This window comes from Lineus longissimus, chromosome 4 (assembly GCF_910592395.1).
Source record: "Lineus longissimus chromosome 4, tnLinLong1.2, whole genome shotgun sequence".
Lineage (NCBI taxonomy): Eukaryota > Metazoa > Nemertea > Pilidiophora > Heteronemertea > Lineidae > Lineus > Lineus longissimus.
Genome location: NC_088311.1, coordinates 10,059,514 through 10,075,542, shown reverse-complemented (window position 1 = coordinate 10,075,542; position 16,029 = coordinate 10,059,514). Strand labels below are relative to the sequence as shown.

General features: G+C 41.0%; 1 protein-coding gene across 2 annotated transcripts in view; it reads right to left on the bottom strand.

Moving 5' to 3' along the window:
- LOC135486105 (serine/threonine-protein kinase MARK1-like) overlaps nt 1-16,029 on the bottom strand; it is a 136,985-nt gene that overhangs the window by 56,793 nt on the left and 64,163 nt on the right. For both annotated transcript variants that reach the window (XM_064768630.1, XM_064768631.1), the window contains exon 3: nt 14,398-14,564. In XM_064768630.1, the coding sequence (XP_064624700.1) occupies nt 14,398-14,564 (167 nt within the window). The remainder of the gene's footprint in view (nt 1-14,397; nt 14,565-16,029) is intronic.

Genomic DNA, 16,029 nt, shown 5'->3' with positions numbered 1-16,029 from the left:
TTGGTGCACAGATGGATCAACTGCCAATTTCAAAGATCCTTTACAACTGGGGGGTGGGGGGGGGGGGGGGAGGGTTGACCCAAAACCTAGCCCTGATCGTACATTCGGCCTATCACTTTGGAAGACATCAGTAGTTGACTCATTATCAAACTTTATGCAGCTTTTGTTAAATGGCTGTAGCAGCAACAGATTGAGGAGAAACTAGGCTTTTTAAGGTGTCAGTTCCCCAAATTTGCAGCCAATTTCAAGGAATTTTCTCAAATGCTAGAGTAACTTGAGTACTTCTTGGATCACATAGGGTTAACGAGGCCCAAGTGTTGACAACATACCTGAGCCAAGTTCTTCACCATCTGTAACTCATGAAATTAACAATCTAACCAAGAAGGGCTTTCTAGAATTTCAGCAAAGCTAATCACTGGCCAAATGCATGCCAGCTGTCCTGAACTGTCCTTGGTAGGAGCGCGAGTGCCATCATTTCCTGCCCAAAGACTCCTCAGGACTTCCCCACCTGTCCATCCAGTTTATGTAAATACCTACCCCATTGTGTTCAGTATATTTTCGGTTGGTCAGAAGTTTTTTTTCTGATACCTTGAAAAATTATATTTTCAGTTTTCTTGTTTTTTTGGTCATCTGGGTGGATTAGATCAAAATGCCAGCCCTTTAAGAGGGGCAGGGTGCTGTACCTTTCTATTTGGGCAAAAAAGTAACACTTCTTTGATAATCAATGGAAAATGTACCGCCTCGCAGAAGTGAATGGAAGCACAATATGAAATGGATGTTTTTGTGAACATACAGGGCAGCAAATACAAGATAGAGTGTAGTCCTTTCTTGAATGGTGAGCCAGGCACTGGCAACGAGGATGACAACTGGCACCAAGTTTGCTGTGCCACCCGACCCATCAAATCTTTTAAACCAGGTCAGACATTTTTTTCTCATTAGGACACAGGCCAAACAACGTCTGAGTAAATAGTTTACATTTGGTAGTCATTCCGTTTGGCTTCACATGAGTTTGCCTGGAGCACGTGCAAGGCAATGGGTCAGCCCCACGCCAAGAATATATGATACCCACGCTATTTTTTCCTGGAGGCTATGATGTTTTTTCTGGGCAAGTTGATATGATGGCCATCCTGTCATGTCTGGTGTTCATCAAGCACACCACATATACCAATATAAGTTGACATCAAAATCCTTATCCTATGAACTCAGGTAGACAAAAAAAGTAACAAGAATACGGAAATGGCGAGGTACTTGCTCAGGTTTTGGAATACCCTCATTCACCAAATTTTTGACTCAATCTTTTGCCCCCCCCCCCAATTTCTCCAAATTCAGCTAAAATATGGGTTTCTTCCCAATAAATCCTGGCTGGTTTTGGTTTATCCCGGTGCCCAGAAAAAGACCATTCCCTCTTCTGATACAGTCCTTCTTCTGTTACTGCAAGTGCACGTTGTTGACAAGCTGCTTACATTTAATAACAGTGTCCAGCCTCCACAGCTGATTTAGATTCTCTAAAGGGTTAATGTGTATAATCCAGGTGATGCGATCATTTAGTACAGCATCCAGGGTGATTGTTTACCTGCTCAGACAGGATGCTATAAATTAGCTCATAATCTCAACCTGGTGCCTGCCGCTTTAACTTGCATTAAATAAATTCCTCAAGTTCACCCAATAGTGCGTTAATCCACTTTGAAATAATTTGAGAACTTATTGCATGATTACTGTTGTGAAGGATCATTTTTGTAAGCATCAATAATAGTGCAAATATAGCTGAACACTGGAAGCTGAGAAGTGGATCCTGCAATAATCCACACGTAATACCATAATAAACTACCGATGCCAAGCAATACTATTACTAAAAGGATTTTGCATCATCAGGGATTTCCCACGTACATAAACTCTTTAGGCCGATTCCAGAACCGGCCTCACAGGGCTATGAAGATGCTCACTACATGCTCCCTCAAGACAAGAGCATTGCCATTTAAGGTGGGATTTCTGGAATCGAAGGGCTGATGCACATGCACATAAGTGACTTGCCAAAGGAATTACGCCAAAGACACTTTCCCACGGACAAGTGAGCCAACCAAAGCAGCCATGATGTTTTGGCTACGCGCATTACAGGCAATGTCAAGTGCACAAAGTTAGGCAGAATCCGAAGTAGCCCATATTTCGTGCTGCAGAGTTAGGTAGATCAGGTCGGGCCAGGTACATCTGCAAGCTAAGCAGGATGTTTAGACATGAAAGGTTATGCACCAGGTTTGGTAATCTAACTGATCAATGCCCTGGGCAGACTGCAGCCAGGCAGACATCAGGAATATGCCAATCTTGAAATAACATACAACGAGTGAAACAGTATATTGCAAGCGTGCTACCACCATGACCCATACTAAATATAGCCAGCTGCTAGCTGTCCATGTCATCAAGGTAGCTCACTCTGGAGACATACCTTGGGGTTCCTCAAGGGAAATTAATGGCACTGTAATCATCCTAAGGTGACAAGTTAGGAGGGTTGACAAGGGCGCTTTACTTGGAGACTTGTTTCTTATGAATTGATCGAGATAAGTGGACAGAAAGTATGTCTCAGACCCTCTAAATGGCATCCTGCCCGAAACAAGTCCAAAATCATCACCTTCGTTTGCCGAAAATGGCACTGCAATCTCAGATCTCAAATCCTCGAGTGTATCAGGCGCAAATCCAGGATCCAGAGAAAGAAGGGGGGCATCCTGAGCACTTCCACAACAAGATCCTCCGGATTAATTGTTAAGACTTTTACAAACTTTCAAAATTCCAATTTTTCTGAAATAAGAGGGGGGACCCACCTCGCCCTGGATATGCCCCTTGGTGTGTCAAGATGCACAACGAATATCTCTCATCGGTCACCACCTCAGAATTTGGCACTTTGGAGCAGAAACCCCATTGACAAAATACTCATTTTGCCAAAATGACTGAATTCACATGATTTGTTTTTCTCACAGAACTCTCACTGCAAAAAAGTGGGCTAACGGTGCAGAAACGAACAAGTGATGCGATTCATTGCTAGTATTGATATTCCGGTATTTGTGATTTTTCATTCGTGACATGAAAAGTCGTCAATAATATAGAAGTGTTGGATGCGTGCCGATACCAGCCCCACCCATGATAGAGTAGAGATCGGCACGACCGCGTGGCGGGCGATCAGGTAGAATCACCTGATCAGCTATCGCGATGCGCTGGCAGTGGTCGCAATAGGTAAGATCAATCGGTGGTCAATCGATAACCTTTAATACAGGGTGTTGCAGAAAATCAGTTTGACCTAATCTGGGATGTTTTCAGGCATGGGTTAATGATTAGAAGACAGCAGACCGTCCATCTAATTTTGGAGATGGTGTTATCTGTAAAGGGAGCTCTGGTCACATTCCAAAAAGCTGTGCCACCAACTGAATTTACCATAAAACGTAAAATGTTTGTGAAGCTAAAAGTTGGCGATTATTTTGCACATTTTCAATTGGCAGTGAGTAGACCAAATGGTAGGCCTAGACCATACATCTGCTCTGGTTATTGTTTTACAGTTGAAATTTTCATTCCCTTTTAAAAAATTTGCAAAACAAATCGCTCCTGGTGAATTTCAAAGTACAACAGGGGGGGGAGGCTACATCGACTGAAAAAACCCAGATAAAGACACCACCCTGGTCAACAAATCATTTCAGGCACCAAAACACCACCATAAAGTTTGCCTCCACCCCAAACTGCTACATAAATATTTTTCTTGCCAACAGAAGTGGCATTGTGTTATGGCAGCTCTAGGTGTAAATAGGCAAGACTGGCTCATGTCACCATCCAAATAAAGTAAACACACATCCATCATACTTCAGGAAAACATAAACAAGCATGCTATCTGACCCTTAAAATTAACTTGCATGATAGGGAAGAGAGATGTAGTCCACTAACTGTTTGTCCTAAGATACAAAGTTGCTACTTAGAACCAAAAATGACCAAAATCTGAAACATTCCTACACTACCTCTGCCAATTTTTTGCAGAAGTCATCTGATTTTGAGTGTTTACATGTACAGGCGCATTGGTTCTTAGTGGTTGCTAAAATGGTTCTGAGGGCTTGCTCCCACCATGACACAGTGACAGTGGAGACCAAGTGCCAAAGAACCCCAATATTCCGCAACTCAATTGCGTGCAAACGCACCCAACCACCACCCTCTGTCCACAAGTGATTAGTGCTGGCATGCAGTAACAAAGGTTTCTCTCCCTTTAACTTTGGGCAGGTTTCTCTTAGGTGACTTTGAGTGAGCATCACCTACCCATAACTTGACATCAAAAGCAGATATAAGTGATCAAATTCTTGGCCTGACTTGACCTTTTCTTTCAGGACATGACCGATCACGTTTCCCTGATGCTGTCAAAGACATCAAGAAGCCAAATGCACCTGGCACAGCTATTTTGTCACTAAATACTGACCAGTTATACATTGGCAACATCACCGAGAATAAGGTGATTTTAGGCTACCCAATATCAATACAACATCGTGTTTTTTACTTTGGGAGAAAACCACATTGACCCTGAAACATCATTTAGTCTAATCCAGCACAGGTATATGCGACAGATAATTTGGTAGAGGTCAGAGGCCCCATACTTGGAGGTAGCAAGTTCAAACCCCCTTTGAGATACATTATATGCAATTTAATAACTCAGGACTCAATAGCCATGCGTGTAAAGTGGTTTAGTCTTTATGCCACAGGGTCCTAAACTTATTTTCTGGAGGGGGAGGGGGGGGCTCGGCACTTGTGAGCAGAACACCACTTTAGTCCCAAAATCTGCTGGAAAAAAATTCAGCCCTGCTCGATGTCCAGCAGGAGGCCTTCACTTTTAGGCTCACTGAAAAATATTGGTTCTTTTAAAAATTAAACTTCGCATTTTGTCAGTCTGCTTGACAAGAAAAACTGATGACACTGTTCTAGTCATCTCTTCTCTTTTCAGAAAGGAAGTTCAGATACATAGAAAGCACGTTTTCATGCTTCATTCTCAGGTAGTTCCAAGGGAGTATGTCAAGAAAGAAGAAGAGCCAAGGCATAGGCCATCGAGGCGTTTCTCTGCTGTCAAGAACTTGCCAATCAGAGCGAAGACAAGATGACCCACTTGGAGAGGCCTTCCAGGCAATCTCATTCAAGACCGCCAGTCAATGGGACTGACCCAAATACTCTATTTACATTGCACATGTCTGGCAGGCTCAAAATAAATTGTAGTGAAAATGGTTTTCTGCAGGTAAACTTGGAAGGAAGTCAATAAAACATCTTATGATACTGTCATGCTGCTACTTCAGGTGAGAGCCTGGGATAGGGCCCGCCAACTGATGAGCAAAGCTGATCCAGAGTTTTCCCTGGCTTTTAAAGGGGTATGTCCCGTTCAAAATTACTGGTGGTCCAGAAAATAGTAATGCAGCTATAAGTGCAGTTATTATGCAAATGTATTTGCTGTAATTAATATTCAGTGTATATTTCTGCAATTGGAAATTTTCAAATTCAATAAAAAATTTCAATTTTGTATTTGAACAAGTCGATCAACAGGAGTATTCACGTCTTTTTCATGAGCATGAACCATGAAGTCACGAAGGGCTTCCCGAAAAAGGGTAGTGTCTTCGATTACCCAAACCTCATAAGGCTAATTAGTTGGATGGTAAAACAGGAATTTTGTCCAACTCAAATCTAATCGAAAGTTCTTCTGAAGACACTTCCATCTAAAGTTACCAATTTCACTGTGTCAGAGAAGTCACGAAAACCAATGGAATATTTTCATCGCCAGTCAGTGTCACCACAGGAGAAGGAAATAACAAGCTCCTCCAAGTCTTTTCGCCGAGTCTAAAGTCGAATTTAACACAAACAGTTTTTTATGGTAATGTCACAAATAGATTTCGTTTTTGAGTGATTCCTTTGGACACCGTGAGAAAAAAATTTATTAAAGGGAACGTGATCACTAGTTGGGACACTTTCAATTGCTGCAGTTGACAGAAAAGTAGGTCTAACTACCCTCCCCTCCCCCAAAAAACCCACCTTCTTTCGTTTTAAAAGATTTGTGTTACTACCCCTTCAGACAGTCGAGGGGGTATGCACAAAAAATGAGTTGTTTTCTTTCTACCTGGCAAACAGCACAGCCTCGATGCAGGAAATACATCAGGTCCCACATTCTATGGATAGATGGCTCCATGGTAAACATCATAGGCCTATCATTTTACTACAACTTCATGCGTTACTGCATCTCCTGGTGGACTTCATCACACTCAGGTGACTAATTCAGGGAATGAACTCATTATTCCAGAGGAGACTTTGAAGTTTTATCATCAGAGAATGTCATTAAAGGTAATTACTGACGAAGTGATATGGGTAACTGGATGCCAATCTCACCTTGTCGAAATCAGGGGTGTGCAATAGACCATGGAGTAGGAACACCAAGAAAACACACCTTTTACCTGTCAACAATAATATCACCTGTCCTGCAGCTACAGAACATGTTGAGACAAACGGAAACCCCAATAATTAACCCTTGAATCTCAGGTGGCAAACACAGTGGTATGCCCCCCCCCCCCCCATCTTTGAAAGAATTCTTTGAAATAGACCATAATTTTGAGTTTTACAGAGGCCCAACCCCTTTCTGTGTCTCCTTAATTGGATCTGGACTGGCCCCCCCCCCCCCCCCCCGCAAATCTCTCCTTTTAAAAGAAACTTTGAAAATGATCGTGAACTGTTGAAATGTGGAAGTCTTCAAAGCTGACCAGACAACATAATCATTTCCATCTCCCAACAGTGGATGGCCTTCTAACAGAGTTATATATGCCTAAAATGTACACTTCAGGATCAAATCTAAGTATAAGTGAGTAAGTAGGCCCTGAGATACAACAGTCTCAAAACCTAAGGTTATCAACGTAACTTGTCATAGGCCTACTTTATCAAAATTTGATACCCACAATATCGTCAATCTGATTTATTTCAGTTGGAAATCTGAGCTGTCTGCGTTTATTTCGAAGGCCTACTCCTGTGGCATGCTGATAGAAAGGCCCCATCTGGCCTGGTGACAAAATTACAAGCTGATGAAAAACATCCTTGGCCTGGTCTTTGAAAATTGAGAGAGTTCTTATTAAAAATCACCAACTTAGGGTATTCTAAGCAGGAATGGGCCTGTACTGGCCTGCACAAATGGCTCCACCTTTTCCCTGCCGAAACCTGTTCAATCTGCACAAATTCTTCACCTTGCGTCTTTGATAGACCCCCTCCAGCAGAAACAGTCATCTTGGGCTCGAAGAAAAGGCAGAATTAAAAACTCATACTGATCATACTGAACGTACCCTGTGGCCCCCAGCACTGGCAAGCTGGATGCCGATAGTCCATTAATAATGATTACACTTATTCTAGGCACATTCTGAAGCTTTCCCCTTTTTTGATATTTTTTCCATCAGAACAAACCAGGGAGAAAACTGGGGGTTAAAAGCGAGTGGAGTAAGGCTATCATATTGGTAGCCTATGTCATCGATCATAATCAATCTTCTGGCTGTCAGCCCCTGTCCAGATCTTTGCCTGGGGCAGAGACACTATAAGTACTACCACGCTAATAATCATACAACCTCCGTTAGTATCAATAGTTAACACGAGATGTCACTGGCGTCATTTTAAAATCCAATACACGTATTCTCAATATTTTCAACCTCGTCCCAAGGAGAAACCAGTTATATGTGCTAATAACATAGTACAGGTGTGATTCCTCATCAATGAATTTTTTAACTACGCAGCTCCATATGATCATGATTTAAAAACAAGGAAGTCCTTAGTGCTGATTTTAACTGTGTGTAATCTAACTAACTTTCTAATTTTACATTGGGAGTTTTTAACATATTGTATATTTTACAACACCTTGTATTACATGCTTTGTAATTATATATTGTATATTTTGTAATTATTGTATGTCGCCATTGGTTTTGGGTACCAAGGATGCGAAGTTCAATTCTGGTGAGCGCAACTGATCATCCATGATCAAAACTAACTTTGCTGTTTATGACAATTGACACTCACCACCACATCGCGCTGAATTTTCTGTCAGCAGCATAACTTGGGCTGTTCTTCCCGATGGTTACGGTAACGGTTCCAAAATGCCCAATTTTTTCATCGATGGATGGAAGGACGGACACCATTCGAAAGCTATTCAACTGGTTCCACTGATTTTGTCAGCTGAGCTAAAAACAGGGGCGAATTGTTTGGCGGTAGTGTTAGAATAGATGAGATCACCGGCGCTGGGAATTCGGAATGTCATTCTGGGAATTGGAGTTGCAATGCTTGAGGTTTCAAGCAAACATGCTGAAATTTATCAACAACCAACATCATGTCCAGTGTGTTATTCAACTAATAAAAAATATGGATACATCTGGATACGTTCAATAACGAAGAACAATTCTTTTGGGTGACACTATTATTGTATACACTATCAAGATTTAGTGTCTAACACCATCCCTAGGTGGCAACAGCGGTTTAAGTACATACATTACATCATGTCCAATACACACAACACTCTAAACTCCCCAAAGCATTGGTCTCTAATTCATCAACCCGGCTATCCTCTCTGTACATATTTGTCTAGGAATCGATACTAATGTAACAATGGCATCCCATGGTCGAGTTTCGACTTGGACAAATAACATCGAGGGTTCCACGCTGCATGTTTTCATAAAGCAATTAAGAGATTATAATATTCAATGAAATAGAGTGATAGATTGGTCTCTATTTTATGAGGGGGAATAGACTTTTTCGGGACAAGGATAGACCAAAAACAGCCAGGAGATCCGGGACAGACACCGTTGCTTATTTCAGCTGGAATTCAGGAGGGACAGAGTGGTGCATGTCATGATTTGGGACGGGGTCTTTTTTCAGGGGAATGGGACAGGTCCCCCACCCCTCCCCACATAGATGTCTACTCTTCTGGCCATTACGTTTATTTGCCATTGCCCGTTTTCACCTATCGACTTTCATGAAAGCTGTTTTGACAAGTTGAGACAGCATGAAGGCTGTACTCGGGGGCAGATCCAGGATTACGAGAAAGGCACACCACGAACACCGTCGAGCACCATTTCTTTTAAGTATTTCTCTCAATAAAAACACATAATTCAGCAGAAAATAGCATTCTTGGTGAATTGGTTCTCGGAACAGGATAGCGAAACCTCATTAACGAGTGAACTTCAGACTTGCTGAAACTACAAACAATCGATAATTTGCAACCATGTGTTACTTGCGGTTGTAAGCTTTGCTTGTATATACATGATACCAGAAGTTCAGGATTCAAATTTCGAATATCACCATTACTGCCTTGCAGATTCCACGCTAGACATTATGGCAGTCGGTGGTTGGGTATATAGATAACTTTCCGTGTCAGCCGGGTTTCCTCTCTACCTCCAAAATGTTCTTGTACATCAAGACAACTCAATTTAATACAGCACATTTGCAGATACTCAAGTTTCACCGTTCTAAGACCGGTTCTGGATATTCAATTCAAGCTAAGTACCTGATGCAAAAGGCTGTTTTACATGCCATTGAAATTTTTCAATTTATACAAAAGCTGTCAGAAAATCATGACAACTTCTCCCGGCTCAGCCGTTATTTCAACCATCTTAGAAAGGTGAAACTGGAGTATCATATTATACTGTATTATATTGACATACAGCATGTTTTCCGTGGCTTTTGATTTGAATGCGAAGGACCTACAAGTGTTATATCACTTATTTGAGCGGATGCCAATTTTTTGTAATATTACTTGAGTCATAATGGGACCGTTTTATGGACTTCAAATTGATTTTAAAGGGGTACACCGTTCATAATACGCAAAAATTTGTTTAACCTTTTAAACATGCCGGCTTGAGACTCGATATGTCAAAATAGTCCGAGAAGCCACTGAATACAGGACAAGAATCTACAGAAAGCAACAAGGTGGTATGGAACGTAGCTTCACCGGAAAAATGACCTCTTTTGCAAAATGACACCTGCATTAGGCATTTGATCGATCAGCACATCCAATATCAACGCGACATAAAAAGTGCCCGAATCTTTTCCCAGGCACCCTTGCAAATTACAGCTACAGGCATATTCCTCTGTTCTTCTACCAGATGGAAGACCACTTGATGCTGCTCACTGGCACCTGTTCCCCCACTCCTGTACTCTTAAAAGCCAATTAAACATGGATACTTTCACAATCTTTCCTAAGTAAAATATGCATGTATACGGTTGGTAAATGTTCGAAAGACAGCTGAGGTATAGATGATCTGCGAGACATTATGGTGGACAGCGAAACAGAACTATGTCACTCATTACGTCTGGTGGAATTCAACCATTCCGACTCACAAGCAATGCAGCTCTGTTGCGTTTTCTAGCGCTGTCTGCCATGACGTTTTTGCAAGTCATCTGTAACTGAAACAAACAAGGTACAGTTGTACGGCAAAAATAAGGCAGTGATATTCACCCATGGTCTAAATTTGAATCAATTGGAAGCTTGGAGACTTTAAAGGCCCACAATAAGGTTTATTTACTTTGGTAGTGGTTTCAATGAAAATGACATATGCCACTGCCGTGCTGCACCAGAGAAAACTTGCCGTTTTGGCAGATTGTTGGCAATGATTGAAAGAATACCTGCCTTTTCTTATTCTCATTTGACAAACCCAGTGGACACATAGCCTTAATCAACATGTAGTCAAAGCCAAAGCACCAATCGTTTAAAAATAACGTGTCAGAAATAGGAACTAGATGTAGTTGGACCAACAGTAAAAAGATGTGAATGAACGGCGTACCCCTTTAACAATAGCATCAGAAATGAAAGTTAAATACCAAATGCTGATGTTCTGCTTGACATGGTGCACACTTCTTCATAAGCCTCACGTCATTTTGCTATTCAATTGAAATAAAATGACTTTAGAATTAAATTAATTTCCCTACACCCCATAAAAGGACACGGTTATTGATCGGCTGCCAATCAGTCATGCTGATTGCCCACCAGCGCAGTACTCGGTACTCGATTCATCCCGAGTGCTCGGGAATGTTTCTGATGTGGTATCGACATCTCTCTGTGGACACACTGAGGAAGCTCAGCCACATAGTAATGGTGGTTATGTCTCGCAATGAATGGCCTTTTCACTGGCATATCTCGCAGAGTCAGAATTCACAAGTCGCGAAGTGTGGCCATCATATTGACAGAATGTGGCAATCGCGTTAAAAATGTGCACTGGAAAATCTATCAGTTTATCTTTTATCATTGCTAATTATTGCCAGTTGTTTGAAAATGTCGCGAGAGACCATGGAGACCAAGGTTAACACTGCTGCCCATCTGATATATGAAGAAACAGGGCAAAGTATCCGCAACACCAACGGGATGAAAACATTGACCAGACCATACCGATGAACAAATAAGATACCAAGTGAGGCCATCCTAAAAAACGTCTATTTGCCATTACCCAGCCATCCTAGTTTAGACTCTCCTACTAAAATTTGTTTTACTGACCAAAATTCAAAAAGTAATTTTTCTTGTGATAAAACTTCTAATTTCTTTTGAATTGACAACAGTTTTCCACTTTTTTCAAATAATCTGTCTTCTTCTTCTGATGATGATCTGATGATAAACTCAGCGGTTCTCTGGAGCTGTTCTTTGTCTCCGTAAATAAACGCAAATTAATAACCAGTTTGGCCATTGGAAACCAACACAGTTGTACAAAATGTAAATTTCTTGCTAATTATTGAATATTTAACGAACGGCGTAGGCCTTTAAGACTCTGCATAGAAGCCCGATATCCTGGGAGCAAATTAAACCAATCCACACCATCCCGGCATCGCTCATTCAGCCGCCAGCATCCTGTTTGTGGAAACGACGTACCCACCCGCATCGTTTGTTATTTTTTAATCTATCAAGAAGCGCATATCCAGTGATAATGAAAATTCGATGACATATTATATCGTTGGTCTCTTGTACATGGATTAGCGAAATAATAACCAGCTTCTGTCTGTTGCCAAACATGACTACCACTAATTTTTTTTATTCCCAATATATCTCCGTTGCCAGAGATTCCAATGTTGTTGTGGAAATACAAATTAGTTTCTTTTGCTTTGTTTTTAGAAATTCAGAGCTTGAAGAAAGATGGAAAGATGCCTGGATTGGTACCTGAGCTATGCACTAAATGGCAGGTCAAATTGAGTGGATCAGTTATGCTTCCATCTAGAAACACTCACAGTGTCATGGTCCATGAGTCTCATATCAGTCTCACTTCAGTGAACTGCAGACCTTTTTGGAATGCATCCTTGGGCCAGTGCCAGCATGCCAGTGCCAGGTATTGAACCAGCCCCACTATCTCACCGATCAATAACTGACACAATTACACCTGGAGAATCAGAAGAGACCAAATCATATTTCATCCACACAATTATTGGATCATCTTCTCAAATCCCTCCCACTCCAGACAGAGTAGTCATTATGGTTTAGCAACATCCAAAATCAATAGTCTTGACTGATTCCAACTTGAGAAAGGCTTTGGGGATTGCCCAGCTTTAATCTGGCTTCGGGGCGGCTTCAAATGTTATAATCAACAACGTTGGATAAAAGAAAGTTTTAACTATTAAAAAAGTTTCTGGTTTATATTCTGATATCAACAGTGGTAGAGATTATCTGACGTTACACTTTAACCCTATCTATCTTCAAACCATTCCGCAAAACTCAGATGACCTTCTCAATCAGTGCTGCAACCTCATTATTTCCAACTAGTACCCATTTCTACTCTTCATGTGTGGCAAAGAGACCTGCTTCAAGTCTCAATCCAAGAGGGGATCGAACCAAGGGCAACGTGATCGACCCCCAAGTCAGAGACCCCAGGCCAATTGCAAGCCCCCCCCCCCCCGGACCAAAATAGTAAATACGGGCATGTCAGCAGCATCAGTTGTCAATGATTCAAATAGACGACAGTTAAGTTAACCACAGTATGAACTGCAGCCAATGGTTCAAATCGGAAGAACTTAATGCCAATAGCATCAAAGTCAGAAACGCCGGTCATTTTCTCGAGGATTATCCTAATAACGTAATAACCATCTACAACTGCAATATCAACATGTTGAAGATGCACAAAAAACATACATTTTTCCATGTACTGTACATGACTGCTTCAAGATGCACAAAAAACAGCTTAGTTTTCCAATACATTTTTCCATGTACTGTACATGACTGCTTCAAAATGCACAAAAAACAACTTCATTTCCAATACAGTTTTCCATGTACTGTACATGACTGCTTCAAGATGCACAAAAAACAACTTCCAATACATTTTTCCATGTACTGTACATGACTACTTCAAGATGCACAAAAAACATCTTAGTTTTCAAATACATTTTTCCATGCACTGTACATGACTGCTTCAATTAGATGCACAAAAAACATCTTCAATTTCTAATACATTTTCCATGTACATGTTCATATATGACTGCTTCAAGATGCACAAAAAACAACTTCAATTTTCAATACATTTTTCCATGTACATGTATATGATTGCTTCAAGATGCACAAAAAACAACTTCAATATTCAATACATTTTCCATGTACATGACTGCTTCATCTTTGTAAACATGCAAAGGCTCATGGGAAAACAGATGATCTGAAGGCGCTTATGTTTTAATCCGCTGTCGAAAAGTTCAGAATGCACATGGTTTACTACGCCTACACGCATGGTTTGGTTGACACTGGCTGTACATGTAATGATACAGGGGACGACTTTGCACCAAATTAATACGATCATATATCAGTAACCCAAATAATCTTGTCAGAGTTGGATATTATGACACTATCAAAACAAGGAGTGTTCATCGACCAAATGGAATGTCTCTGCGTCAGCAGACAGAAAATAGATGCCACAATATTTTAGGTTTCGTCTTAGACAAAAGTGACAGCTACACCTTGGTTCCTTGCCCCTCCTACTGTGTCAAAATTGTCCTCTTGATCCTCTCGGCATTTCCAGTTGGGCACCTGTAAATCACACATCCTGAACTTCAGGGCCTTTCACAGGGCACGTACCAAGCTTATGCCCTGAGTAAACCGGCATGAGCTTCCAGCAGGTTTGCAGGCTATTTGGCAGGGGAGGAGTATACAAGTGACCCTTAGTATTCCTGGATGCTCATTGCAAGGCCTCACTCTTTCAACATCAATCAGACAGGATAGGACGCGGTTTCACAGATTTTAGAGAACTAACCATAAACAAGTAGAATTTTGCACAGTGCTTCTTTGTTTTTTGCGAAAATCTTTTTTATTGAATTTCCCAAAGGTGTCACCAATCGAACTTATCCGTAAAATCTGTAAAAAATCAACAAAAATATTATGGTTTACCGTATATGATGGGATGAGGAGTGAAAAATGCGACCTACCGGTGGACAACTCCCCGTTCATGAAGATAGTGAAGGGCAGAAATAAGCTGGCGCACAAATGGGCGTGCTTGATTTTCGGACAGACGCTGATCCTTGTACGTTTTCAGATAAGCCAGAAGTTCACCGCCAGCGGCATACTCTGTTACTAAGCAATACAAGGTGGTGGCCTGCAAGATAGAAAGGGACAGACGTCAAAATAATGCGTTAAAACGGTAATTGATAACACTTTCTTATGGAAATAAATCCTTATTAGCTTCAAGAGCAATATGATACAGTGTCGAGTCCTGCAAAAAAGGAAGTGATGAAGATTAAATTAGTAATAGGCAACACTTTTTTTATGGAAATAAATCCTTATCAATTAGATTCAAGAAAATGTGGTGAGGCCTGCAAAATGGAAAGAATACCCATATCTCAAAATAACCCCCCCCCCCTAAAATGACCGTTTTGGCATGAAATGTGAGGTACGAGACCATCGTGCTTGCTACAGGGTTGGTGCAGTTCGTCTTGGCTGTGCACGCAGTTCAAATTTGGTGGCTTAGAGTCAAGAAGAACTTCCTGCAAGGTCAGGGCGAAAAGATACATTAATGCAAAGAAATACCTGTAATACAGAAGGGGTTAAATGATATCATTAATTTGCTAGGGTACATTTGACAGTCACTTGATAAAGTGTAGCATAAATTACTCTATTGGATATCTTTCCAATATATGAAATAGGTCAGATGAAGTATAACATAAGTAGAACCAAACTCTGCAGAAAAATCTATATTTTGGCAGTAACATTTAGAAACTCGATGAAAAACACTCTGTTTCTATAACACAGGTATAGCCAGCCACACAGAGCATATTCTCTTGCAGATGTACATACCAGGCGATGTTACTGTCAGCATTGGCAGAAAGGACATTAGGATTGAAACATCGCGGTGGTGGGGCCGCCAGACTCTTTGAGGGTTAAGGCAATGACAGCTAGAATTACAATGAAAGATGATAAGACATGTGGTATGAGAATATTCCGTGCTATGGTCGACCAATCATCAAGGTCACTAGAGATCACCATCACTATGCCACGTTGTGTGTATTTCCCATCTAGCGGTATAGTGCAGCGTTAGTGCCACGCTATGTTCATTCAGGCAACTGTTACCATGGAGAACACTAACAACGAAGGAAATCAATCTAAGATCCCGAAAGCTCGATCTGATGTTTTTGACAATACATGAAAATTTGACGGGGGGATGCATTAGATCAATTCATTCATTCACGCTACACTGAATCTAAGGGGCTACAATTCATCACTTAAAGGAAACTAATCAAGTGCACAAACCCCTTAGTCGGCCTAGCTGATCGTAGTAAATATCATTAGTTCAGTGATGACCTACTTTACAACTCACTGACTGCAGTGAAAAATGTAATGCAATCTTGCATTTATGTCAGTTCACATGAAAACTATAATGTAATGTGGCATTTATGTCAACTCACATGAAAAAAAGAAGGTAACCCAGCATTTATGTCGGTTCACATGAAAAATATAATTTGATGTGGCCTTTATGTCAGCTCATATGAAAAATGTTATGTAATCTGGCATTTATGTCACCTCATATGAAAAATATTATGTAATCTGGGATTTATGTCAGCTCA